The sequence below is a fragment of the Poecilia reticulata genome, linkage group LG12 (genome assembly GCF_000633615.1).
Source record: "Poecilia reticulata strain Guanapo linkage group LG12, Guppy_female_1.0+MT, whole genome shotgun sequence".
Classification (NCBI taxonomy): Eukaryota; Metazoa; Chordata; class Actinopteri; order Cyprinodontiformes; family Poeciliidae; genus Poecilia; species Poecilia reticulata.
This window is the reverse complement of record NC_024342.1, coordinates 8,723,514-8,747,967: the sequence shown is the minus strand read 5'-3', so window position 1 is coordinate 8,747,967 and position 24,454 is coordinate 8,723,514. Positions and strand designations below refer to the sequence as shown.

Sequence of the window (24,454 nt, the reverse complement as noted above, 5' to 3'; positions counted from 1 at the left end):
GGCGGGGGTTCTGCAGCTCGTCAATAAATTTTATTGATGTATTAACATGCCTGGTTGTTTATTTACATGTTTGTATTAACAAGCATAAAATAAAATAGCTGTTCTGCTGTTCTTTTGTAGAGATGACCTGGGCACAATTTTGTGGTCAATTTCCAATCGCCGATTTTCTAAATCTTTCATCTGTTAGTACCAATTTCATCCAACTCTAACATCTCTTTAAACAACTAAATTTAAAATGTGCACTCCCCCCCCATCATGTTACTAATATTAAAAATAGCTAACTACATTTTCTCCTTCAGTGCAACTTACACTGAAGAGAGTTGTCAGCACGAGTTGTTGTGCTAAGGTTTTGCTCACTTTTCCAGTCGTTTATTGTCTGATAATGGTAACTAAATGATTTATTTGACCATGCCTAATTTCTTGGATGCTGTGCATAAAAGAAAGTCTTTAAAATAGTGATGCACCGATCCAAAATTAATGTTGTCGTGTTGGTTAATAACTGATATTTTACATGTTTCCTTAAAAATGACCATACTGCTCATATTGCTTCTCTGTTTCAGTTAGAAACCCAAATAATCCTGTGCTGTATCACTGACACAAGCAACAACAATATAAAATACATAAATTAGTCAAATCAACCCAGTTCTACTTATCGGACCAATACCGGTTGTTGAAAACTGACTCACATCCACTGCTACCAGTGTTAATACCAATGTATTGTGCATTCCTATTTTGAAAGAAATCACAATAATGACGTTTCTGCAGAAATTATACTAATATTGTTGAGGAATCTCCAAGTATCTATGACACAGAGCTAACTACTTTTATAAACTACTTTTTTTTAGCAGGTATTCTATCTTTTTTTTTTTTTGCTTTATAAAACAACAAGTGTGTGTTACAAATAACAATCACATATCCTTGCCATATCTTTGTCTTTATAATGTTGTACCAATAGCAGAAAGCGTTACTTTTCTGTTATAAATAAAAGAAATTATGTCATTTGATAAGGGTTTTGTTTTGCACAAAGGTTACATACTGGCAAAGTCTTCTACCAACCCATTCCTTCCTCCTACTGTACCTTTAAAAAAGCTCAAATCAAAAGAAAAACAGCTGCGAAGAATAAAAAAAAAGCATTAAATATTTGAGCTATACATTTTACAACACAACAGAAAAAGCCCTGACGATGTTTGTGATCATTAACAGGATATAGCCAGTAAAAAAACTAAGGCTACATTAGCAATAAGAGACATTTGGCAGGAGTAGACGTAAGACATTTGCTCCACATGATGCTATTAAATCCCAGGTCTAAACAAGAAAAGTGTTTCAAGCAGACAAGGCATGCTGCACTAATATGGAGCGTGGAAGGTGATACAGCTCACTCTCTCCGATCTTAGTCGACAAAAAGCCTGCTTCCCTTGTGGAATCCGGTCGAAACTAGTTCCCGTCGCTTTGCAATTTCCTGTTTGTCCTCGGCTGAATAAACACATTAGTGACAAATGTCTACTTCTTTCCGTGGAGCAACGTAAGCATGATGACTATACAGTGAGAGTCTGCATGGAAACAGCGCTGCAGACAACTCCTCTCTCCTTCAGACTGATTCACATCCTACGTGCTTCCAAAATGAACTTTCCAAGATTTCCTGATTCAGAATGTAAGCAGTGGTGTGAATCAATTTGCTGAGTAGTTTCCATGATGCTTATGGTTTGCATGATAGGCATATATTGGCAGGAAAAAGGTTTTTTCCCCCCTTAAAGATTTCTTCTGTTTATGTGTTTCCAACATACATAAAAGTTTCTGATCATCAAACATATCTGCACGTGGATAATGTCTAAAGTTAGGGTTTGATAGTTCTAAATTCTTTAAAAAAATCGTGATCCTTTTCACATAAACATCAATGACTTTCTTATTCTTACTTTTTTTTTTCAAATATGGTATAGTGCTGCTTTTTGAGATCTTCTAACCTGTTTGGTGTTGTCAAACAGGTTCGACTTAATTTGGGACAAGAAGTTTGACGAGTGAAAGTAATTCAAGATATGCTCAGTCACATTTAATTGCAGGGTCATGTTAGTTTGGATAGCTTTTTTTCTTAATAAATCATTAAATCACAGTTTGAAAGCAGCTTTTTTGTGTTTACTTGGTTGATATTTGTCTGACATTAACATTTCTTTGATAATCTTACAAAAACAAAAGAATTCTGTAAGGGGGTAAGTAAGTTTTCATGACATTGAATATGTTAATCTGAAAACAAATGGAGCTGAATAGTTGGTGCCATAAAGGTGCCATAATGTGACTTAGTGTACATTAGAGTTACATTTCATTCTTTAAAGTAAAATATGTTCTGAAATGAACAAAGGTCACTTAAATTATCCGACAAAGTGTACATGTTCCAGAAGTTCACAGGAAGTGTTCAGTGGGCGGCTCTCTTATTAGCTGAAACTGTGTTTCTGAACCCAACTCTGGTTCTATCTTCAATCATAATACTCTGCCTTCAAGTGAAGCTAAGCATTAAGAAAATGTTTATAGTGTTTGATTCTGAGTGACGTTGTTTCCTTGTTGCACGTCTAAGTAAAAATAATAATTGGTGACGAACAGAACAGAGCAGAAGACAAACACTGAAGCTGGCTTCCACTTTTTCCTGTGCAAGTTACAGCTTGCCACACGAGCTAATGAGGGAATTTATAACCGCAGGGTGTTTTTAGATGTAGAGTTTGTTCTTAATTTTTTTTTTTTGCAATCATTTCCAGCGGTTTTCTCAGAATTAAGGCCGAAGCTGCGAGATTACCTGTGCGATGATTTGTTCGTGGTCAGAGTCATTTTGTGCCCATAAGATGCATGATGACATTAAACAGATGGATGGGGAAAAAAACACAAGTTCATGCCTGACCAGATTAGGTTTGAGTCAAGAAACGATTCTCTTGATAACATCCTCAGATACAGCGAGCCACATTGTGCTACAACTGAAAAAATAAAAGTTTCTCCGAGATATGAAGTCCAGAGGAGGGATGGGTGAATTCAGCGTTAAACATGTTTCATTTGTGCAAGTACCCTGTGCTCGGTAAAATAATAATAATAATAATAAAAAAAAGAGCACAGTTAGCTCACTGGCAGAGCTGAGACGTGCAAAGTCGTCGGATGAACAAGTTTTGCTTCAGAATTATCCCACTGTGGCATGCATATTTAACAGCAGCTTCCAGATTCTCGGCAACTTCGCAATCAGGAAAAGCTTACTAATCAATCGTCCTGTCTGCTCCAGAAGCAGACAAGCTGTCAGTTTGCCTTTGCCTTCACAGCCAATGCAGCTGCGTCTCTCTAAGGTTGTCCTGGCTTTAACAAGCCTCTTTAAGCTTCCCGTCAGCATTTATGTTTTGGCTCAAACTTGCTCCTTATCGGCCCTCCACAGATGCTCCTTAACTTCCGTTGGCAGCGTGTTGAACAGGTCTTCCTCCACCACCAGGCCGCTCTTCTTCAGCAGCCGGCACTCGCCGAGCTCCACCGGCAGGCACTCGAGACGGTTGCCCCTCAGCTCCAGCTGGGTCAGCCCGGTGAGTTCCCCGAAGCGCGACGGCAACGTCTGCAAGCAGTTGTTCCCCAGATTCAGAGTGCGAAGTTTCTTGCACTGAAACAGCTCTGGGGGCAAAGTCTCAATCTGAAACAGAGAGATTAAAAAAGCTGTTGCAGGAGGAGTTACATGAAGGCAATGTTTGAAGGTTTTCATATTTTGTTGTGTTTCAGCAAATGCAAATGCTTATAATGTGAAAAGTACAACATAACTGTGAGACAGAAGAACTATGATGCATTGTTTTAACGTACTTTTGATATTGCATTGTCATTGTTGTAAGATTTCCATCTCTAAGACAATGGAGGTCTTAAGAACTGAAACTAATAAAAGTTTCAGTTTTACAAGTGAAACTTCCTTTCAGGGTTTCGAGGGGTGAGTGTCAAACTTTTTAGGTTTCATTTATAAGACAAAATGAGTTCAAAACTATGCGTTACACTGAGTGACAAGACTCATAACAAGGCTCTTCAAATGGCAGCCTGAGGGCCACAAGTGGCCCAAAACCAAGCTTTTACTAGGAAAAACAATCCACATAATGCATTGAACTCTATCTACATCCCCCAGAATACTGTGCAGTTCTGGTTTAGATATGAATGAAATGATTGAACATTTTGTTACCGTACTTTCTACTGTTATTGATAATGTCACAGTATATATTGATATTGATTTATTGCCCAGAGCTAGTTTATGTAACTGTAAAATTCACAGCAAAAAACTGAAGATTTAACCCCGCTTGAACTGACAAATACTTCCCTATTTTACCATTGCATCCAAATGCAAATGTTAACTTTTGCATATTGGACACATGTCAAAGATAATGTCTGTAGCTCTCAAATTTCTGGCCCATCGTAACATGTAATGGAGTAGGCCATATAATCCCAGTGAGAATTCGTAATCTGACAAAGTTCAAGGGGTGTGAATACTTTTGCAAAGCACTGATTACATTAGTAAGCAATAATACATAAAATAATACATGTTTCTACTTCATGTCAGAATGAAACACAAACCAGACATGAAAACAGGCGCTGTCAAAACAAGATAAAAGGCTCCTTAAAATGCAGCCTGCCTCTCTGAAGTCTCATTAAGCATTTAAATCACGACCAAAATAAGACCCAAAGAATAAATCCAGTGATATATATTTGTATTTACTTTGTTCTGATTGCTCCAAGAAGTTGATTCTCCCATTTAATTTCATACGAATCACAGTTAAAATGGATGGCATTACCATGAATTTCACTGTTAAAACCTACTTGAACCTGGTAATATTCTGAAAGTGTAAACAAACTAGAAGAAGAAGTACAAAGGATTGGTCCTGAGCTATTCGTGGCTGCTCGCAGACCTGCAGGAGGTTATTTTCAGCAAGAAGCCACTCGAGCCAGCGCAGTAAAACAGCAGTAATAGTAGTGTTAACTGAAAACACACCATGTTGTTTGCACGCGGAGCTCAAAGCAGCATTTCTTGAGAAGGAATCAGATAGTTTTTTTAATCTGAATTCTTGAGCAAGTTAGATTTTTAAACCAAACAATTCATGTATCATATGGAATATCACAGGCAAAATGACAGAAAAAAAATCAATTATGACAGTGTTGTGAAAAATGTGTTCTCTTACCTACAAGTTTCAGATTATAAATCATCATTTGATTTATATTTAATGATTAATTCTGCTTTTTTAAGCCATACAGAAGTTGACTTGATAGTCTGCTAGGATAACTTGTCCTGCTGCGTATTCTCTGTATTTTCTGTCAGGATTTTCTGGTAGTGAGCAGCATTCAAGGTTTCATAAAGTACATCAGGCTGGCAAACTCAGAAGAAGCAAAGTCACCGCAGGCCATCACAAACCACTGTTCCTTTTTCAGAAATGCTGTCTTGGGTTTAAGCCCAAGGTAACTGGAAGCACGCCTTTCAAAAAAGTCCACATTTGTGTCACTAATTTTGCCCAGTCTCTTTCTTGTTTTTGAATCAGGAATTCTAACCTCAACAAAAAAACTTGAGGTCTTACGTGATTTAGACATTGTTCTGAGTTATTTTGTGACCCCCGAATGAGTCATTTAGTTGTTCTTGAAGTCGTTTTTGAAGGCCAGACTTTCCTGGGAAGGTTCACTACCCCTTTGTTTTCTCCATTTCTGGATAATGGCTCTCACTGTGGTTCGCTGGAGTCGTAAAGTGTCAGAAATGGCCATAACAGGTTCCATGCGAGTGATTTCTCCATTCTGAACTTTTGTGAAAGTTCAGAAAACAACCAAAAACAACCAAAAAATAATGTCCTTAATCACAGTTACTTCATGACTGGAGCCAGTTACTCGCTCTCTCTGGGTCAGGTTAATCTGGATAGTTGTCTTTTAAAAACTGGAAGAAAAAACTACTAAAAACTTTGACAGCAAGTAGCTTTACACAGAACTTTAGGTTAGATAAATAGGAATGTTTCAGCTTCTTACCCTGTTCGCTGTCACAGCAAAATACTGTAGGTTCTGGAGGAAGCCGATGTCTGGGTGGATGCTCGTCAGATTGTTGTGGCTCAGATCCAGGAAGCGCAGCTTGCGACAGAAGAAGAGCTGGCTGGGAATCTTCTCGATCTTGTTCCTGTTCAGGTAGAGCCTCTCCAGGTTGGTGAGCGTTCCGATCTGGATGGGGATGTAGGCGATCTGGTTGTACCAGAGCTTCAGGCACACGAGACGGTACAGGTGCTGGAAGCTGATGATCTCCTCTATCGTCTTCAGGTTGTTGTCCTTCAGGTCGATCTCCTGCAAGTTGTGCAAGCTGAAGATGGAGTGCGGGATGCGCTCGAGGTCACAGCGAATGAGCTCGAGTTCTGTCAGGTTGACCATCTTCTTGAGGCTGTTGAGCACCATCAGCTTGGTGCCCTCGTTGTTAATGGACAGCTTCTGGAGGTGCACGCCCACGTCGGTCACCACCTGAGGAAGCTTGGTCAGGTTGCTTTTCAGACGCAGCACTTTCAGGCTCTTGAGCTCCCGGAGCCCATCGATCACGATAAAGCGATTGTTCTCGGCGCTCAGGTTGCCGGTCAGGTGCAGCTCGCTGAGGTTCTTCAGGCTGTAGATCCACAGTGGGATCTCCTTGATGTCCGTGAACTTGATGTGCAGAGACTTGAGGTTCTCCCTTAAGAAAGCCAGAGCTGGAGCTTCGATTTTAGCTGGAGTGTGGTAAAGCCACATCTCCCTCAGGTTGGAGAGCTGGGCGATGATGGGGGGTATCGTCACGTCTGGGATCAGCTCCAGCTTCAGGACCTCCAGCTCCACCAGATCGAACACCGTGTCGGGGATCCCGCTGAGCATGAAGAGATGAAGCTCCAGTTTCTCCTGGGAGTTCTTGGTGATCCGCTGCCTCAGCTTCTCTAGCGTCCACTCGTTGTTCAAGTTCAGCTGCCTCAGCTTGTTCTCGCTGACCTCTGACAGGAACACGGCAAAGCGCTTGGAGTACAGAGGGTCATACTGATCTATCATGTGTAGCATGAAGGCAAAGTCGTTCTTGAGGTCGGGGATGTCACTGTAACTGCTCTCCTCGCGGATCGACTCAAAGGAGTAGCGTTTGAGGGAGCGTCTCACCATCCAACAGAGCGTGTACATGCAGATGAGGCCGTAAACAATAACCAGGCTGATGTAAAAACAGGCCAAGATCTTGAAAAGAGTCGCCAATGGATGTGCACAATAAAACAGACGGTACCCTGTCAGTTTCTCCATGTTCACTGAGCACACCACGCTGAACTTGATGCAGCTTACGTAATAGCCTGTGTAGCTAATTATCAGTATGAACTTGATTACTTTGATGATGGTCTGACGTATGTAAAGGCGGTAGACTATGTCGCCTTCCTCAACGTGAATCCGGAACTTCTTCACTTTCTCAAAAAGCGCCTTGGCCTGCTCCCCTTCCTTTTTGTCCAAAACCCCAGTCTCAGAGCGATCCACGATCCCCTGCTCGATCCTGGACTTTGTTCGCTGGAGCATGGGAACGCTGGCCTCGACATCCTCACTCACGCTCGACGCCTTCTTATCCATGGAGCCATTCGTTTTCCCCACTGGTTTGGGGTCGCTCTCCTCCACCACGGTTTCAGACAAAGCCCTCGTTGTCCACGGCGAGTCGAAGCACTTGAGGAGGATGGAGACAAAGTGCTCCAGTTTGGAGCTCGTGCGTGGGAATTTGAACCAGAAGTTGCTGCAGGCCAGGAAGATGAGAGTGTGGAGCAGCACCAGATAAGGGAAATACTTAGCAAACCAGTGCAGCTTGTTCTCATAGCAGACGGCATCGACATAGTTGTACTGGTGTCGATCCAGGTCGTATCGAATGCCTTTGGGCTCTGGGGCGTAGATGCCTGTTCCATTTGGCATGGCATCGCAAGTGTCGTTGAGGATCCACTTGCAAGGCAGGCAGATCATCTTGTCCTGCGTTACCTGAAGCGTCCCGCCGAACACCGCGATCATCAGCATGATGATTGAGATGTAGTCGGTGAAAACGTCCCACCATGGTTTCAGAATGCGGTACGTTGGCTGGGTGTCAGCAAAGTACCGAAGCTCTGTGATGGGAATCATGATGGTTTATCTGTGAAAGCAGAAAAACAAAATATTACTTCTTTTTATCTGTTATGGCTTAGAGGAAATGCACAATTTGTTCTTCCAAAATTGAAAACATTTTCAGGGAAATGAATCTCAGTCTTAGCTTTCCACAACACATAAAACTTTTGCATATTGATTAAAATAAAAGTCCAGTTTTGGTATTATCTCTTAGGTAAATAACAAATTTTGCTGCACAATAAATTGTCCCAGTATTTATTGCGATAAATTATAATACTGTTGATATAGGAGTGGGATTATTTTCAAGTAATACATTGGTAATGGGATAATAATGCAAGTTCACCCTAAAGACAAATTTGTACAGAACACTAAATACTGGACCTGAAAGATTTCAAACATCCAAAATAAAACAACTAAAACTAATAAATAAAGCGGAAATAAAAAACACTATTTAATTTATTGTGTGTTTAATTGATTAATTGCTTATTGTGACAGGCTTACTCAAAGGAACATCTTCATATGGGTCTCTTACTTCAAACATAAGTCTTTTTGCCATATTATCACGTATCACCTAACAGTCATGTTAACTTCCTTTGTGCTTCAACAACGTGCAGTATGAACAATTATACAAATTAGCCAGGTGTTCATTTTCTTACATCAAATATTGCTGTCTGCTGAGTTATGATAACTAGAGAATAGGAGATACATTAATTCAGTCACCCCTAACAAAAGCCATTTAGCCAAGATACAGGTATTTCCTCATAATTAATTAATTTATAGTTGTAGCATAATGCAAAGTTGTGAACTCATTGGAAAAAAAGGAGTTATTAAACTAAAACTGGCTAATTAGAAAACAACTTTAAATAAAGAGTCCACTGGCATGCTCAGTGCTTTTTTTTTTTTACGTTACCACAGTGTGTCGCAGTTGTTGCATTAAGAATTTAGGAAATTGTGTAAAATTTTAAAGAAAGGGCATCTGAAGGACATCAGCACTTAACAACCTTAAGTTTTTCAGGTTGTTCAGTCTATATATTTTTATCAACATAATGCAAGATTTTATTTTCTGATACAATTCATGATGAGCAATCAACAAATGCTAGGCATTAAACTCCAAAATATGTATTGCATTGTCATCCTCATACTCCATGCAGAACGTAGATGCTAGCGGTTGTCAAACCAGATACAGGAGCCTGGCAGACACACTGCAGTTCAGACAATTTTCAAAATTAGCTTCTTTTTCTGAAATAATGTTCAAGTTTGATCATTTGGCTTTATTTAAAACCCCACTTTACCATCTTAGAAAAATACATGGACCTTCAGATGAGCTCTGTCAATCAGGTAACTCTCACTGACAAAGAAGAACCAAAAGATGCTGATATGACATCAGGAAACTGTATGTAGCAATGGGGTCCAACCAACCCCACACACATAAAACTTGTATCATTTGCCATAGTCCTCTACGTTTGCCTCAGTCCTCGCACGCACAAGGGTTAAATAGAAAATGACTAACTGTCTACTCAAAAAGGAAGTGAAGCTTATTATGCTGATGGCAGCTTAAAAAAAACAGCAAACTTTTTCAGCTGGAGGATGACTGGAAGACAACAAGGAGGTTTTACTAAGCAAATGAGAAAAACAAGACTGTCTGAGAGCTAACAATGCTAAGGTGCCAACAATTAAGTCTTACAGTACATGTATTTTAACTTTCTCAATATCATTAGCAACCACTATAAATAACATTTCCATCTTATAAGACCTGCTTGACCTTAATAAAGAGACACAGAAATAAAAAAAGAAAGGTATGCGGGTGGTTTTAGTTCTCCAGATTCTGATTTGTCTTTAGAAACTGTAACAATACATATGAACAGCATTCAAAATATTGTTCCAGCAGTCCTGCAATAAGTAGCAATTAATTATTTATATTGCAAGCAGAGGCAACTTTACACCAGATGAGAGACAAACCACTAACAAGGCTTTACTCTTAATTTTAAAAACAGACAAAATGGTTACAGAGTGACTCTGTAAATTTAAGCAAAAATAATTCAAATTCAAAAATACCTCATTGATCCAAAAGGGAAATTAAATAAGCCTGGTAAGCCATTAAAAAAAGTATTGTTAACTTGTTCTAGCCAGATTAGGAATCACAGAACCTTCTATGTTGGGCTTTACTTCCCAGCAGCTGCTAAAATAGCCCTCAATAAGAAAATTCACGTGGTATTAAACAACAAAACCAATTTTGTGACACAAATGGGATTCATATTCCAGAGTAATACTGAGATTAGAACTACATCTGACACTAGACGCAACATCAGGAATGTTTATACTGACAGTATGCCACTCTCTTGATAAAGGGAAGGAAAGCGAGTGGTGGAACTAGAATAAATAAACTTTGTAATTAAAGCTGCAAACAGTGGCCTGTTGCAAGAACGTACTGATATGTTCATGTAAACTATAACAAAAAGGTTGTGTAATCTAAAAATTTTTTATGATGTTATCATAGTCAGCTTGTTATAAAATGGGGACATAAAATAAGATTTCTTCTGCAAGAGTCTTATTGCTTTCTGACAATCACTGCTTGTCTCCTGACACAGAACACAACTTTTGCTGGGACCTAAGCAGCCCCAAAGGAAGACGACATCATAAGTGTGTTCAAAAGGAGAATTTCAGCATTGGATTAAACAATCTCTCTGCTCGTGGATCTCCTGGTGCATTTCTTCTAAAATAGTTTCTTAAACAGAGCTGCTATTGTCCAGGCTATGCTCTACAGGCTAAGAGCAGGCAAGAGCAGGCAAGACCAGCCTTTAAAGCAGGCATGTATATCTATATATTTTTCTTAACAGGTGATTAATTTCACTTGTCTATACCAGTTACAATTACAAAATTAACTTGTTGGGTTTTTATATTCAGATTATATGAGAAAATACTTTATTTATCCCAAAGGGGAAAAAAAACATTGTTGGATGCTGATGCTGATGCTTAAGGCAGGAAAGATCTCCAGCGGCAGTCGGTCTGGAAATGACTGAAGAAGGCCTTTGACTGAAGACACTGTTGCTGTAAGACAATCTCCTGACGGTCCTGACATGCTAACAGCTCAACGTCCAGGATGTGCTCTATGGCTGCACAATATATTGCAACTATATCATCATTATCACAATATCAGTGTGTGCAATATTAATATCACAAAGGATTGCTTAGAGTGCAATAATTACAAGAGTTATGAACTTGCATTTTCCATGCCAACATAATATTTAGCCAGTTGGGCAGAGTAGGTCACAGAGTGAAGAGGAGAAAAAACAAACAACAAAATGGGAATACATTGCCACTAATGTTGTTATCGCAATGATATGATATGATTTGCTAATATTATCACCAACATAAGATACAGTATTCTATTTGTTGGCGAGCACTGCTAATCCATCTCATTTGTTTTTGAGGCTTCTCTTTAAATCTCTGTATGACCCTATTGTTAGAAAGTTGGATATATGATACAATATAATGATATATGATATGATATGATATACCATAAATTTGATATATCACACCAATTATATATAACATGACATATGTTATATATGATATTATACAAAATCTTATATGATATATATCATATAAGATATAACATATATCATATGATATATGATAGAGCAGCATAGTATAATATACTTGTAAGCAAGAAGGAAATAAATGCATTGGGGTTTTTTCCACAAATGAGAACCTAAAATGTTTAAGACTCTACTTGGTTTTTTAAACCTCAAGACCAATTTTTTTCTGTAAATTTCTTCTCTGAAAAATTGCAAAAACTGATAAACAAACTGGCGATATGCTAGATGCTGTCACTCTTCTTGTATATGCTATATAAAATGCCACATAAATAACTAACTTCAGTAAACAACTTCTCCTCTGGAAAACAGCTTAATCAAAAATAGCTTTTTATTGTTAACGTTCAATAGCAAACATGCTGAATAAATAACGCCAAGAGGGAGGATTTATGAGCAACCTTAAGGCTTCACTGAAAATGGTTTTGGGTTCTATGTCTGATTTTCCGTATCAGAGCCTAGTTTTGTCTTTAAGTGTTTTTTCCGTCAGTCCAGGGTTCAACTGGCAGCCTCTGTGAGGGTGTACATCTATTTGCAAGGAAACCATAAAGGCACAGGATTCAATCTGGCTGAACAGGAAATGCGGTTTGGAGAAATGCATAGATTGAGAGACGGACGAAAGCCAACATTCCTGGCACTTACACTAGGCTTTGAAGCTCATTTATGTAAAGCACAACTATTAACATTTTCCCCGCAACAACTTCAAACTAAGTGGTTGGAAACACCCACAGGACCTGAAAGCATCATCGGCACCGCTTTCTGATTCCTTCACACCACATCTGCAGATTTCCAGAAAGAATCTGGGGTTCTCTGTGCACAAGTTCATTTTGGTTAACTCTCCAAGTTCTACCAGTTTCACATGTAGCTAACATGAGCTGCCTAAAAGGGAATTCAGATGGAAAGCAATGAAAAAATATCAAAACAATAAGCTTTAAAAACCAACCGGTTTTCCAGAAACTTCTCGGGCTTCTGCTGCAAGCGAACAGATGCTTGATACTGACAACAAAAATCTGGGTCATAAACAGATATCTGTTGAGCACAGGATATCATTCCCTGATTACTAAACAGAGTTATCGCAGCTTTTAAACTCAGATCCTTTTGAAACGCTGTAATGGTCCACAAAAAAGAGCAGAAAAGAGGCCTCCAAGGTTTAGACAGACTAGAGTTTCTCCCAAACAGACCTCCTTCTCCCCTCCATTCATCTAGCAGAGTTAGGTAACAAACCCTTCAGTCACCACCAGTTTAATAAATTTGTTATTTGTTCTCGCTGCCCCTTGGTTCAGCAGTTCTCAAGCAGGTTAATGTTAACCCCTGTACTTTACATCTATAATAAGTTCAAGCATTACTCTAAATCTTTTTGTGACAGCTCTTTTGACTTTTTTTTTTTTTTTTTTAGCAAATCAAAGAGACTGCAGTGGATTTTATCTTTACTTGTTTTGATTATTTTGACTTCCTGTAGCATGTTGGTTTCAATAAATCAACACCCTGAGCCTGTCTGCTCAGAGTGTTGGATGGAACATGCAAGATTTTGTATTAACTGGGTCAAACTGGTTCAGACTGACATTTTTTTTATGACAGCTCTGCTGAGATCATATACACCCACACACACAGAGATGCTCACAATACAGATCTTGGAAAAATCAAAACTTTAGAAAGCTTGTCAATATATATGGCGATAAATTAATATTAACTTATTAATTACAGGGTTTTTTTTTCCAAAATTGGAAAAAAAAAAAATCCCTATTTTATTACAATTGGCCTCAAAAAAGCTTTCAGAAATCTCACATATTGACAGGCTCTTTTATGGACTGTTTACTCAAGAAACAACTTGGACCTGGCCAGTCTAAAGAAAATCATCCCCGCAGCATGATACAGCCACCACAATGTTTCAGGGTGAGGATTATGTGTGTTGCAGGTTTCTGTCACACACAGTGTTCAGTGTGTAGCCCAAGAAGTAAAACTGTGGTCTCATCTGACTAGAGACTACGTTAAATTGGACTTCTAACAGCTTTCTATCAGCATTATCGCTCCACTCCGCAACATAAACCAGATTGGTGGTGAGTTGTACAACTCAGCTGCTCCCCAAGAGACATAATAGACCTCTTGACTACTTCTCTTATCCACACCATTTTATAATAAACAACCAATATCATCTCATTTATTTATTAAATACTAAATGCCAATAAATTTCCCTTTAATTATAATTAAATGTGTACAGTTTATTTAAATAACATCCCTCAATATGCTAGCAATATATAATAATAGTACCAATAAACTGAGGCAATAAACTAATGATACCTCTATTGTACAATTAAAAGCAGACCTAAGAATGAAGTCTCCGTCTGATTAAGACTTTATTATTTTATCGACAACATTAAACACACAATTTATTACAGAAGCTTTTCTTTTTATCTGTTTATAACCTCCGAGAATAAGCAGCAGTGTGTGGTTGAGCCAAAATAACAAAACACCTCCCTGGCCTCCAGCTGGAAAGAGTTTTTAGTTTTATTTCTAATAAATTACAAGAGAATTCCGACTCTGGCTATGACCTCATTAGACAGAATTGGGTGCGGTTTCACCAAAAAGAGCCACCTTTCTTCAGACGGACTCCTCCAGAACAACAACCCACAAACCCGTCGACGGGAAACGATGTCTCATCCCGACTCCACAGCAGCGCGCTGCGGCATTAATATCTCTCACAGCTAACTAAGAAAAACATGCACTCATATTAAAGACAGAAGGGGGAAAACTCACCTGTGTTTTTAACACTGGTGTGTCTCGCCTCCTCCGTACACGGGTGACACATTTCTCTACCGGTTCTCAGTGACTGGGGCCGCTCGGACACCAGGCCGGAGCCTCGCAGGACAGCCGAAGAGCAGAAAACAGCATGAATATCCGAGAGAAAGCCGAGCAGCGGTGCGCTCACAAAGCAGCAGGAAGTGCTGCAAGCGCCCGGTCTTCAAAATAAAAGCACCGATATAAAGAGGGTGCTAGTGTTTACGTCACTGTTTCTGTCTGGGACAAGCGTCCCTTGGATGATTTGCAGTTGTGTCTTACTTTTCACATTTTTAGATGTCTGACGGAGGTAGTCAAATATTAAATTGTCTTTGCTTTAAACCCATCCAATGTTATTTTAAAAGCTTTTAGAGTAAGAAGACCAGTTTCCCTTTATCCACGGTCCATGATACTGCCATCACCATGTTTCACCCTGGAGATGGTGTGGTCAGGGTGTGGTTGAGTTAGGTTTTCTTTACATTTAGAGCTTTGTATGTAGGCTAAAATAATAAAATCAATGTTTGTCTCATCCTATCAAAACAACTTTTTTTTCACGTGTTCCCTCCGTGAATTTAGATCAATTTTAACAGGAGTTATATCTTTCTAGAGGGTTTCAACATGCTTTTCTTCCAGCCAGTCAGTTTTGTAGCAGGCATGCTTGATAGTCCTTAATAATCGAAACATAGCTGTGACAATTTTGATCTCTTGCTGCTTCTCTGATCAGTTTAGATGGTGATCAACATGTCGTGGAATGAATAGAAGGATTCTGATTTTTATTTGAAAAAAAAGTTGGATTGAATGTTTTTTTACTCCCACTTTAAGTTTATGTGCTTTTTTAAAAATTTGTATATCCCATAAAATCCCCAAATAAAACACACTGCACGGTATCTTATCAATTCAGCAGAGGAGATATACAGAACTTACCAGTAACTCAGGATTTCAATGGTCTCCCACTTGTACGAGTTTCTCTAAAACAATCCCCTCGGGGCGCCAGCCAGAAAGGATTAAGTAGGAAGCGCTTTAGTCATCTCAGTCACAGTGAATTTAGCATTTCTTTTGTCATTAACTCCCGCTCTATATTCTTTTTCCTGTAGCCGCAAGTGAAAGTAAAATTTTTAATTAACATTTGCAATCTGTGCATGCTTTTGTTTACTTCTAACGTTTGGCCTTGTGGGTAGAAAACGTAAGGACTTAATATAACACTTAGATACAGACAATCATAATATGCAAACATAATTTGAAACAACCTAAAACTGCAAGAGTATTTCAATTTCGTAACAGTTGATTTCAAAATCTGTTTGTCTCCCCCTGGTGGTGCAACGTGGAAACACATATTCAGCTTTGCTCACCTGAACCAGAAAATAAAACATCTTTTCTCTTTTATGTAGTCAAACTAGTCTTCCACTCACAATAAAATATTATCACAAAAACTAAACAAGACTGAAAGTAAATTCAATGTCAAATTTTTGTTCCAAAAGAGTGCATGTACATAGAGAACAAGTCCCGAGAACTTTTAGGCTGTTACAGAAGAGATTTAGCATGAAAAGACACAATGTATTGAAGTGACACTGAGCATAGATTCAGAAGTATTTCTGTAGCTCATGTTTGAATAGCCTCTAAGACAAGTAACTGTAATAACTTCCAAAAATACGTATGAATCATAATCATGTGATCAAATTTCATTCATAGAGAACGGTTGCAACAGTCAAAAATATAACACAGAATGTATCATATTGTAAACAATTGTACGCAAAATATGCTACACTGAATAAAATATTATAATAATGAAATGAATTTGGAAAACTGGGATCAAAGAATGAGAAATAAAAATATGGAAAAAATATATACTTTAACCATAAAACAAATAAATATAAATAAGGCAATAAAACACATACATTTCATTAATGATGAATCTTAAAGCAGTAAGCATTGAAAGCCTGATTAAAAGATTAATAATATTGATGGCCTTAGATTCAAATGAACAAATGAAGAAGGATCAAATGAAGGTAAAATTGACCAAGAATTTGACAGATACAGAAAGGTCTTGTTTTTCCTTGATATTCTACTTTAAGAAAATAAATTCATTGCTTACTGTTATTATCTTTGGTTAGAGTTATCTGGCCTTATGCCTCACCCTTTTGACTAAATGATACCTGTCTTGACTCATTTGTCGTAGGTGTGTAGGTGTGCACTGTTTGCTGTTTGTTTTGTACAGCTATGTGTCCAGGATGCCTCTCCCTCTAAATTTTGAAGAGATATGGCACAATTCACTTAGGGACAACAGAACATTTACTGTGTAAATTCAGTTCTAAATTGAAACTCTTTTGCTAAGTTTCTGATTAGCAACAGATAATTTCTCTAAGCAAAATTCTAGGTCGTTGGCAGAAAATAAAAATATTAGTTCATAGACAATCAAACCGAACATTGAAATATAATTTTCCTAAGCAACATTTAATGCATCAGCAGTAATTTTAACAATACGTCTGGAGAAATTGTCATAGATTAATGTATTAGTTTGACGTCATTGCATGTCTTATTTTGAAAAACCAAGGACCGATGATGTCATCAAAGCGCGTCAATTTCTCCCCGGTTGATGAAACTTAAAACTTCTGTGCCCTTAAAGTCTCTCTAAAAACAGCAGTTATTATGCTAGTCCTACAAAGATGTCTTTCTTTATTAGAGTTTCCCAGAGGGAGGCTCCCTGCCAGCCTGTTATCGCGATATTACCACAGGCGACTTAACGTATCCAGACCATGCGTATTATTTCACCGTCCGACCATCAGAACCAGGCTAAATCAGCTGTCGTCACATGACCATCATGTCCTACCTGCTCATCCCAGCTCCTTCAGAGGATTCTCATCTTCACCGCCAGCCAGAGAGGAAGCTCTGGGAAAGATCCAGTCAACACATTATCATCTTGTTTACACATGCAAGGTAGTGCAACTATTCGACTGTGGTTTTTGTTTCCGTCTTGTTTTCCCCAAGTTCTGTCCTCTTAAACTGTAGTTGTGTGATGCAGTCTGCAGCATTATGTTTAGGTAGCAGGTGTTGACGATTTGGGCTGTGCCATGTTTGCAGGTTTGCTCCACGAGGTCCATGCAGAGGATCTCTAAAGTGGCCTACCATAAAGGGGTGGTAATAGTGACCTGTCAAGGGTGCAAGAACCACCATATCATCGCCGACAACCTCGGCTGGTTCTCAGATCTGGAGGGGAAGAGGTTGGTGCAGTTGCAGCCATAATAAACATAACAAAGACATAATTTTTTTTTAAGCCATGCATAGGGCCTTACAAATGTATTCACATCGCTTAAACATTGTTGTTCTGCTTCACGTTTCAGAAACATTGAGGAAATCCTCGCGGCCAAAGGGGAGACCGTGAAGAGGATTGAAGGAAGCGATGCTTTAGAAATAGTCGTGGAGGAAAAGAGCAGAGGCTGTTCACAAAAAACTGACAAAGAGAAAGAAAATGAGCCAGAAACAACATGATTTAACTAATTGCATTTGCACTTTGTACTGCTCTGTATATATATTTATATTTACAACAAACGCAACTTTTTGACCGTGTTGAGGGAGAGTTAAGTGAAAATGTTTCAAACCAGGTTGCAACTGAGTTTTAAAAAAAGATACAAAAGCATGGAAACAGATGAAAAGTAAAAGTTTGAACAAATACATTTTAAATATGTGTTTTTTTCCCTGAAATATATTCTGGATGGTTATTCGGTTATTCCATATCAATAAGCGAGAAACACCCCTGGTGCGTTTTTGATTATAGTTTTTTGGGGCCTGCCCAGGCACTGCCTGGCAGGAACCTATTGTTCTACACCTTAATGCAGCTCAAACTGCTGCGTCCTCCCCGACAAAAGTGGTATCAAAACGTTCAGCTTGATCCCGAGAAGGGAGCTACTACTTTTAGTGGGATTCTGAGTTAAAATGGCAACATAAATTGCGAAAAACGACAAAATTCCATTCAAGTCAATGGAGATGTCAGAACGCTGGATACAAATCGATGGGCACGCGTCAGGCAGGCCCCAGTTAAATTTCTTTAGGAGTTTCATATTTATAGTCTTGCTCTATGCTGATACTGGACAGCAGACCAGCGGCGGTTGTTAAAGCTCAGTCTCACACAGTTTTCAGTCCAAATGCCCAACAGGAGACTGACAGTTGAGCCCTGGAGGTGATGGGAGGTCTTTTCTGTCTTCTTGATCCTCCAGATCTTCTCGATCATTTTCATCGGCTGGTTTTWTAAGAGGGACATCATCTGGTCCGTGGGAGGACAGGTTTGAGGAGTTGAGGTCAGAAGACAGATGCACCACATAAGGCTCAGACAGAGGGAGATGGAAAAAGCAAATGGAAATCGAATAGGGTTTGTTTTGTCATTTTCCTTGTTTTCTATACATATACATTTAAATTTATGAATCTTATTTTAATCTTTTACGTGATCATATAGTTTTTGTCATTTATTATTCATTCAGTATTATGGCTCCTGTTTGTGGAGCAGTTTGTCAAAGAAACCTGAGGGCTAATTGTTCGTACAGCTCTTAGAGCTGCTTTTAGTATGAAAGCGTCCCTTATAAATAAAATTTATTAATTGACTGATCCTTAAAAGAAATATATTTTTTATTTCTTTATTCAAACACACAAAAGAAAAATTTTACATATTAAGGTCTGTAATTTATCAACAAAAGATTTATGTTCAGCATTTTATTCCAAACAATTCACCCTGAGGAGGAGATTGCGTGCTGCAACCACTTAGACCCATTCTTCTTGAATTGGGTGGGATATCCTCTTGAGACTGCAAACGTCTTCACAGAATCCAACAAATCAGCTTTGTGGTCGCTCTGCCTCTTAATCCTCTAAGAGGGGCCTTATTTCCAATAAAGGTGTTTAGGATTCTCTAGAGGTTTGGTTCCCTCAATTTAGAAAACCAAAACTCAAGGAAACACCTGCCTTATTTATCTTCTTTGCGGCTCGTATATAGTCAGGGTGCTGGATTTGGGGTGGAACCCTCCATGCATGGTTAGTAGTTTCCGAGTGTCTTAACATCCGTGGTATTTATCTCCTCCTTTGGCCAGCTAATTATTCCTGCATTGACCTTGTGACCTCATCAAGGTTGCCATTTGCTTTTGGTATTCCCAGCAGCATGTTGTCTTACATTGACTTCCTCCATCCAGTGTGCTAAACATGGTTAATAAATAAACAAAATAGCTAAAAAGCTTATTTTAGGAAAAATGCTACTGTTAATGTGGGCAGTAGATACATTAGCAATGTTTGTGTTTGTGCACTGCTTTCTGATTTTTACTTTTACAAAAGTAAAAATTGTTTACTTCGTGGCACTTGGTTACCAGAAAACGCTCTCATCTCTTAGCAACAGACTAACAACAAATATTGTTATTGTTAAAAAAACATAAGATTTCTTCTGCTGTTTTGAAATACTACTTATCTTACACTACTTAAGAATTGTCCAGTTGGTGAATTTTGCAGAAAAGTTTTTTTCTTTTTGTCATTAGTGGCAAATGTATTATAAAATACACATTCAACATAGTACAAATCTGATTTATACTTCGTGGCAGTTCGTTACCAGAAAAAAATCCTCTTATCTCTTAACGCCAAATTAATAAGTAATATTGTTTATAAAACATAAGCACTTTCAAAATACTGATTATCTGCTTAGACACAACAAATTTACCGTTGGTAAATTTAGCAAAAATGAAAATCAGATGTTTACTTTGTGGATGGTAGTTACCAGAAAACGCGATTATCTCTTAGCAACAGATTAGCAACAAAAATTCTTATTGTTCAAAAAAATATATTTCTCCTGCTCTTTTGAAATACCACTTATTTTATACTTGTTAAGAATTGTGTAGTTGGTGAATTTAGCAGAAAAGTTCATTCTTTTTGTCATTAGTAGTAGATATATTATAAAACACATTCTACACAAAAGTAAAAATCTCGATTTATACTACGTGGCAGTTCGTTACCAGTAGAAAACGCTTTTTTCTTACAACTAAATTAATAAGTTATATAGTTTATAAAACATAACCTCTTTCGAAATAATACTTACCTGATTAGATACAAGAAATTTACCGTTGGTACATTTCATAAAAGTAAAAATCTTTGTGACACTTGGTTACTAGTATCTCTTAGCAATGGATTAACAACAAAAATTGTTATTGTTCAAAAAACATAAGATTTTTTCTGCTGTTTTGAAATACTACTCATCTTACACTATTTAACAAGAATTGTGCAGCTGGTGAATTTTGCAGAAAAGTGTTTGTTTGTTTATGTTTTTTTTTTTGGTAAATTTATTGTAAAACAGATATTCAACACAAAAGTAAAAATCTGATTTATGATCCCGAGAAGTGAGTAAAAATCTGATTTATACTTCTTGACAGTTCGTTACCAGTAGAAAACGCTCATCTCTTAACACCAAATTAATTATTCTGTGTGTTTTTTTTTATGTAGAGTAATAGGTGCCTCTCATGCATTGCATGGAAGCATTGAAAAACAGTGTAAACATTGGTGTTTATGCTATGACAAAGATGGACTTTGTTTATTACAGGTTACTTCTGAAAGTGCTTGATTTCACTCGATTTTATTTTGGGGTATAATAAAGACTGCACTCAAATGCACCCCAGATTTTTCATTTAAAAAATAAATAAGTAAAATGATAAGATTATTTTTATTCCCCAATAAAATATCAGGCTGCAGTGATTTGATCTACCAATTAAACTATAATACGTAACCAACAGGTGAAACATGACAAATTATGACTCAGTTCAAAGGGTGTAAATAACAGTATTTTGTTGACTCCTAACCAAACTAAAATGTGTTGCATCGGAACACTGGTGTTCGAAGTCGCCCAGATAGCTTCAGTTCTCGCGAGAATGACAGTAGTTTCCGCCGTTACTGTTTGCAGGCTGTTAGCTGTCGGACACGCTGCCAAATTTCGTTTCTGCTGGCTTTATTGTTGGACTGACTGCAATGGAAGAACTTGGAGTCACAGACGAGGGAGAAAAGCCCAGACATCGACCTTTCTTAATCGGTGTTAGCGGAGGCACGGCCAGCGGAAAGGTAAACTATTAGAAACGTAATTAGCATACCGGTTATCTTAGCTCGGAATCAGTATTAGCATTCACCAAACTGTCAAACCAAGTGTCACGCCCACTTGTTTAATGGTTTATTACTTTGCTAAGACACTCTTTTGTTGAGGTTAAGTTGACCTAGCCCCTTTCCAACTATGAATATTTAGAAGAAAATACAACACAACTCACGTTTGTAACGCTATTGACGTCAGAACGTAAACTTTGAACTCGAGGTCACGCATGAGGAATAACAACCGTTTCAGTCAGGAATCCTGTGCAATTTCAGTCCAATGTATTTTATTGTTGCTTGTTTGCCGTAATGCATTACGGAATAAAGAAGCTTTGCTAATATTAAAAAAAACCCATATTGAGGTGTGTTATTACAACTGCGTGGCTAATAATAGAATAATTGAGATGCGTTGCTTACAGTCCACAGTTTGCGCCAAGATCATGGAGCTTCTGGGGCAGAACAAGGTGGATCACCGCCAGAGAAAGGTGGCCATCATCAGCCAGGACTGCTTCTACAACGTGCTGACTCCAGATCAGAAGGCTAAAGCCCTTAAAGGACAGTACAACTTTGATCACCCAGGTAAATAAATCCAGACTTTTACTTTTGCTATTCCATTACACGAGCTTTGTGCAAAGCTAAGATAAATTTGAAAGTGTGATTGTGAATAAAAATCTGCTGTAATGGAAAATGAACTTTTTCTTCAAATTCTCATTTTCTTCTTTAATGCCTCGCAGAGGCGTTCGATAACGAGTTGATGTACAAAACCTTGAAGGACATTGCAGAGGGGAAGCCGGTCGAGGTGCCAACATACGACTTCATCACTCATTCCAGGTTGAGACAAAAACACTTTACGATTGTGAAGTCGTGACGAAAAATCGCCCTGTTCCCTTGTATTCTGAGAGCTCATTGTGTTTGCTTGCAGGTTGGAAGACAGGATCACGGTTTACCCAGCGGATGTCGTCCTCTTTGAAGGGATCCTCGTTTTCTACCCCCAGAAAGTGCGCGAGATGTTCCACATGAAGCTCTTCGTGGACACGGATTCAGATGTCAGGTTGTCTCGAAGAGGTACCCGAGCGCCGATCGCACATGTTTGCAGGATTTCCGTTCCATTTCAAACAACCTTATTTCTTGCAGTGCTGAGAGACATGAATCGAGGGAGGGACCTGGAGCAGATTCTGAATCAGTACACGACATTTGTAAAGCCTGCGTTTGAGGAGTTTTGCCTGCCTGTAAGTACTGTAGTCGTCGTTGATGTTTTGTATGATTTCAACTAGATTTCTAAGTACTTTTATTGTGTTTTAGACTAAAAAGTATGCAGATGTCATCATTCCGAGAGGGGTTGACAATATGGGTTAGTAATCTTTAAAAATAGAAAAATCCCGGCTTATTTTCAGTATCACCAAGAAAATGGATAGCAGCGTTAATAACTTCCTAATTTGTCATTTAGTGGCCATCAACCTGATTGTGCAGCACATCCAAGATATTCTGAATGGTGACATTTGCAAGTGGCAGCGGGGAAACATCAACAGCCATGGCCGAGCCTGCAAAAGGCTGACCTCAGAGCAGAGCGACCTGCAGAACGGATCAACCAACCCTCCTATTAAAAGAGTCCTGCTGGAGCCTAGTAGTCGGCCCCACTGAAACAGAGAGGATGTAGATGTGTGTGTGTGTGTGTATAAGTGAACAGGAACAGATAGGTCCAGACCGTGGAGCTGCAGCGTGAACTGACGTTACTTTGCCGGAATGTCACACACTCTGCAGTTTAGGGTGATATCAGTGATTCAATGTTACAGGTTCTAAGATCTGCCGTCTTATTTTATTGTAGTTATTAACAGGGTTCCTGCACCGTACGGAAGTAACCAGTGTTCCCAAAGGCTTTCTTTGTTTTTTTTAAAATGGGTAAATAAGCAGTTACTAACCCAGGTCCTATGATTATTAATAAGAACATGTTTTCTTCGAGTCATGCTTTTGCACTTTTAAATGTGACCATGCGGGCAACTTCTTTGCTAATGTTAGGGTAGTATATATTTAAAGTAAATTAATACAAATAACGTGGTTATGTTGACGTACCTGTTCGGGTTTGAAATGGCTTCCTACGGTGCAAAAGTGTTCATACCTATTCAACTTACCTGCATTTTGCCAGATTACAAACTGACGGACTACGTACAGTGTAGCGTAGTGAAAGAAACATTGTGTGTGGCTTTCAAACCTTATACAAAATCTGATGGGGTTTGGTATTCAGCCATGTTTACTTTTAAGTAAATAAAAGCCAGTGCAACCAGTTGCCTAAGAAAGTCAATCAGGAAATGGTCCACTGGTATGTAATTTTATTAAAGTCTTAACTGGTCTGTGAAGGCCTCTGAGGTTTGTTAGAATATCTAATGCTTTAATAATGTTCTCTAAGGCGGTAAAGACATGGGGTCTGGATACAATTATCCACCATTTTGGTTTATCACATACGATCCTTTTAAAATACATTTGTGCTTTTAAAATACATTTGTGCTTGTAGATACATTTAAGGGGTATGAATACTTTTGCAAGGCGAGTGGGGGGGGAAAAAAAACTCCCAGTTTGAAAGCACTTGCTTATATTCTGCCAAGTCTATGCCTTAACGTTTAGTTTTTTTCACTTTATGAACAGTGTACATCAATAAATTCTTTTGAAGTATTTAAGTGTCTTCATTTAAGAAACCTCTGCAGCCATAGATTTAATATAAACAGAGCTTTTTGTTTTATTGGAGTTTGAGAGCACAGTGTGATGTGTTTTGGGGGGGGGTTGAGGGTTTCTGTGATTATTATCCCAAAAAGGATTCCAATGATTTCCTACAGCACATGGAGTGACACACACACACACACACACACACACACACACACACACACACACACACACACACACACACACACACACACACA

The 24,454-nt window shown here is 38.5% G+C and overlaps 3 protein-coding genes across 4 annotated transcripts; 2 read left to right on the top strand and 1 right to left on the bottom strand.

Moving 5' to 3' along the window:
• Positions 1 to 1,913: 1,913 nt before the first annotated feature.
• Positions 1,914 to 14,618, bottom strand: lrrc8aa (leucine rich repeat containing 8 VRAC subunit Aa). Its single transcript, XM_008423683.2, has 3 exons — positions 14,430 to 14,618; positions 5,992 to 8,110; positions 1,914 to 3,646 (listed from the first exon to the last, which is right to left on the bottom strand). Exons 2-3 carry the CDS (start codon positions 8,098 to 8,100, stop codon positions 3,371 to 3,373), a joined length of 2,385 nt encoding a protein of 794 aa, XP_008421905.1. The 5' UTR covers positions 8,101 to 8,110; positions 14,430 to 14,618; the 3' UTR covers positions 1,914 to 3,370.
• Positions 14,619 to 17,010: 2,392 nt separating this feature from the next.
• Positions 17,011 to 18,243, top strand: dnlz (DNL-type zinc finger). Its single transcript, XM_008423681.2, has 3 exons — positions 17,011 to 17,384; positions 17,529 to 17,668; positions 17,789 to 18,243. Exons 1-3 carry the CDS (start codon positions 17,097 to 17,099, stop codon positions 17,934 to 17,936), a joined length of 576 nt encoding a protein of 191 aa, XP_008421903.1. The 5' UTR covers positions 17,011 to 17,096; the 3' UTR covers positions 17,937 to 18,243.
• A 483-nt stretch (positions 18,244 to 18,726) lies between these two features.
• On the top strand, positions 18,727 to 24,209 carry uck1 (uridine-cytidine kinase 1). 2 transcript variants are annotated; one of them, XM_017307906.1, is made up of 8 exons: positions 18,727 to 18,813; positions 21,367 to 21,521; positions 21,962 to 22,121; positions 22,277 to 22,373; positions 22,465 to 22,607; positions 22,677 to 22,771; positions 22,845 to 22,893; positions 22,990 to 24,209. In XM_017307906.1, exons 2-8 carry the CDS (start codon positions 21,432 to 21,434, stop codon positions 23,181 to 23,183), a joined length of 828 nt encoding a protein of 275 aa, XP_017163395.1. In that variant the 5' UTR covers positions 18,727 to 18,813; positions 21,367 to 21,431; the 3' UTR covers positions 23,184 to 24,209. The 2 variants fall into 2 exon arrangements, with proteins under 2 accessions (XP_017163395.1, XP_008421902.1); XM_008423680.2 differs by lacking the exon at positions 18,727 to 18,813 and having other exon boundaries at positions 21,109 to 21,521.
• Positions 24,210 to 24,454: the final 245 nt, after the last annotated feature.